We start from the raw sequence: 1,945 nt of genomic DNA, 5'->3' as shown, positions 1-1,945 counted from the left end.
TCGCCTAGTCAGATTTAGGGGCGTCACCGTGTCTGATTCTGCACAAGTGCAAGTGATGTATAATCAAAGCCAAGTGAATTAACGATGATAAATTAAAAAGGGGGGCACAAAATTGGAATAAATAAATAAATCAATAAGGAAGTAGGAATTGTATACTTTTCATGCCACGTGTCGAATTATGATTGTTCTTCATATTTATTCTTTCTCCTCAACGTTTTTCTTCTATGATATGTGCAGTTGTCTTGAAATTTGGATTATGATTATAATTATAAAATTAAGGAAAAAATATATCCCATATTCTCTCCGTCTTTGTGTGAATCAATCTGGTCCATAGAAGTATCATGATGCACTCTATGAGTCCGTTTGGATGGACGGATGGGTTTTATGGGATTCGGGACGGGTTTAGGATTAGCACCAAATTAGGATTCGAACTTAAGATTAAAAAAAAGTAATTATGTTTGGATGGTAGTATTGAATCGATAGGATTTAAGTCTTGAATCCTATCTAGTATTTGGATCAAATGATTCATTCATCATATTAGAAACATAATAACCCATTTATCCATGAACTTCCTATTTCAATCTCCTTCTTGATATTTATTACCTTCTTACGGACAAATCAATCAAAAATGGGAATGGAAAAAAAATATAGTTTGGATTGACGATCCTAATTTGTGCAAGGAATGGGAAAAAAATGTATGATGAATTCCACAAATGTCAAATTGAAGCAGCAAGTGAAAGATTTGAATGATGAAGTTGAGGCCTGGCCAATTTTATTGACAAATTGAAACTAGTTGTGGATAAATAGATGTAGTTTATCTTTGTTGTTGTAGTAAATGATATCTTTTGTGAACATGCCTATGACATGAAACTTTATCATGTTCTTATGAAACTCTTCTTAATATCTATCTATCTACATGTTGATGAGTAGTAGAACACTACTTTTTATTAAATACAATACAAGTTAGAATAGTTCACAATTATAAAGTTATTATGACAAACTAGAAATACAAAACAGAAGACAAGTTTTGTCAAGTTTAACCAAGTACTTATTACAAACTACAAATCATCACTCGCACAAATTTTACTAAAGACATGATTACAAACTACAAATCAGAACACAAGTTTTACCATGTTTTGGAATCAAATGCAAGTCATTAATATAAACAAACATATACTTAGAATCTAACACATCATGTTTTCTACACATATATCTAAGACAAGAATTACCTGTTGGCACACGTAGACCTCCTTCTTTCTGTAGTGCGTCACGCAAAAACTTCGAGTCGGAAGCAGATCCTTTCCAACCAAGGTAGACCAAGATGACATTCATATTTTGTGCGCACACACCCAACACATTAGTAACAATATGCCCTTTGCGAGTCCTATAACGAGTTATATCCTCAGCTCTTACTCTAACATTTAAGTAAGTACCATCTAGAGTCCCGATACAACCTTTGAACCATTTCCATCTATTGTCTAAGCAGTTGTCTTCAACTGCATGAGGCTTTTCAAGCAGTTTCATATGCAATCGACAAACAACTTTCAAAACATTATGGAATGATCTGCTCACAGTTTCAGAAGATCTCATGAACTGAAGGCCAACACTATCCATTTTGTAGTGGTGCGCTAATACGAATAGAAACATGGCAACTTGTTCTTCTATACAGACATGACCATTCTCTTTTAAACCCACAACTTTCAGTTTACGAAATAGCTTCTCAAAGGTTGGCAAATTCATCCTAAGATTTCTGACAAGTAACCTTTTTGATACTTTCATCATATAGTTTGTATAGCATAGCTTGCCTAGGCAATCTAGCAGCCTCGATTCTATCTCTAAGGGCTCTTTTCCGACCTCTAGTTTTGATAGTATGAAGAATTATTGAAAATTATTTACAGCTACGGTCTAATCATCTATGCATCTTTTCATCACTAAATAGACGAGG

At 33.8% G+C, this 1,945-nt stretch overlaps 1 protein-coding gene across 1 annotated transcript; it reads right to left on the bottom strand.

The window, feature by feature from the left end:
• Positions 1–1,229: 1,229 nt before the first annotated feature.
• On the bottom strand, positions 1,230–1,740 carry LOC139882829 (uncharacterized; the record flags this gene model as incomplete). Its single annotated transcript, XM_071867092.1, has 1 exon — positions 1,230–1,740. A coding segment is annotated over exon 1 (511 nt), but the record flags the coding sequence as incomplete, so codon positions are not given.
• Positions 1,741–1,945: the final 205 nt, after the last annotated feature.

Source organism: Rutidosis leptorrhynchoides, unplaced genomic scaffold (assembly GCF_046630445.1).
Source record: "Rutidosis leptorrhynchoides isolate AG116_Rl617_1_P2 unplaced genomic scaffold, CSIRO_AGI_Rlap_v1 contig312, whole genome shotgun sequence".
Taxonomy (NCBI): Eukaryota; Viridiplantae; Streptophyta; class Magnoliopsida; order Asterales; family Asteraceae; genus Rutidosis; species Rutidosis leptorrhynchoides.
This window is presented reverse-complemented; position numbering and strand designations above follow the sequence as displayed.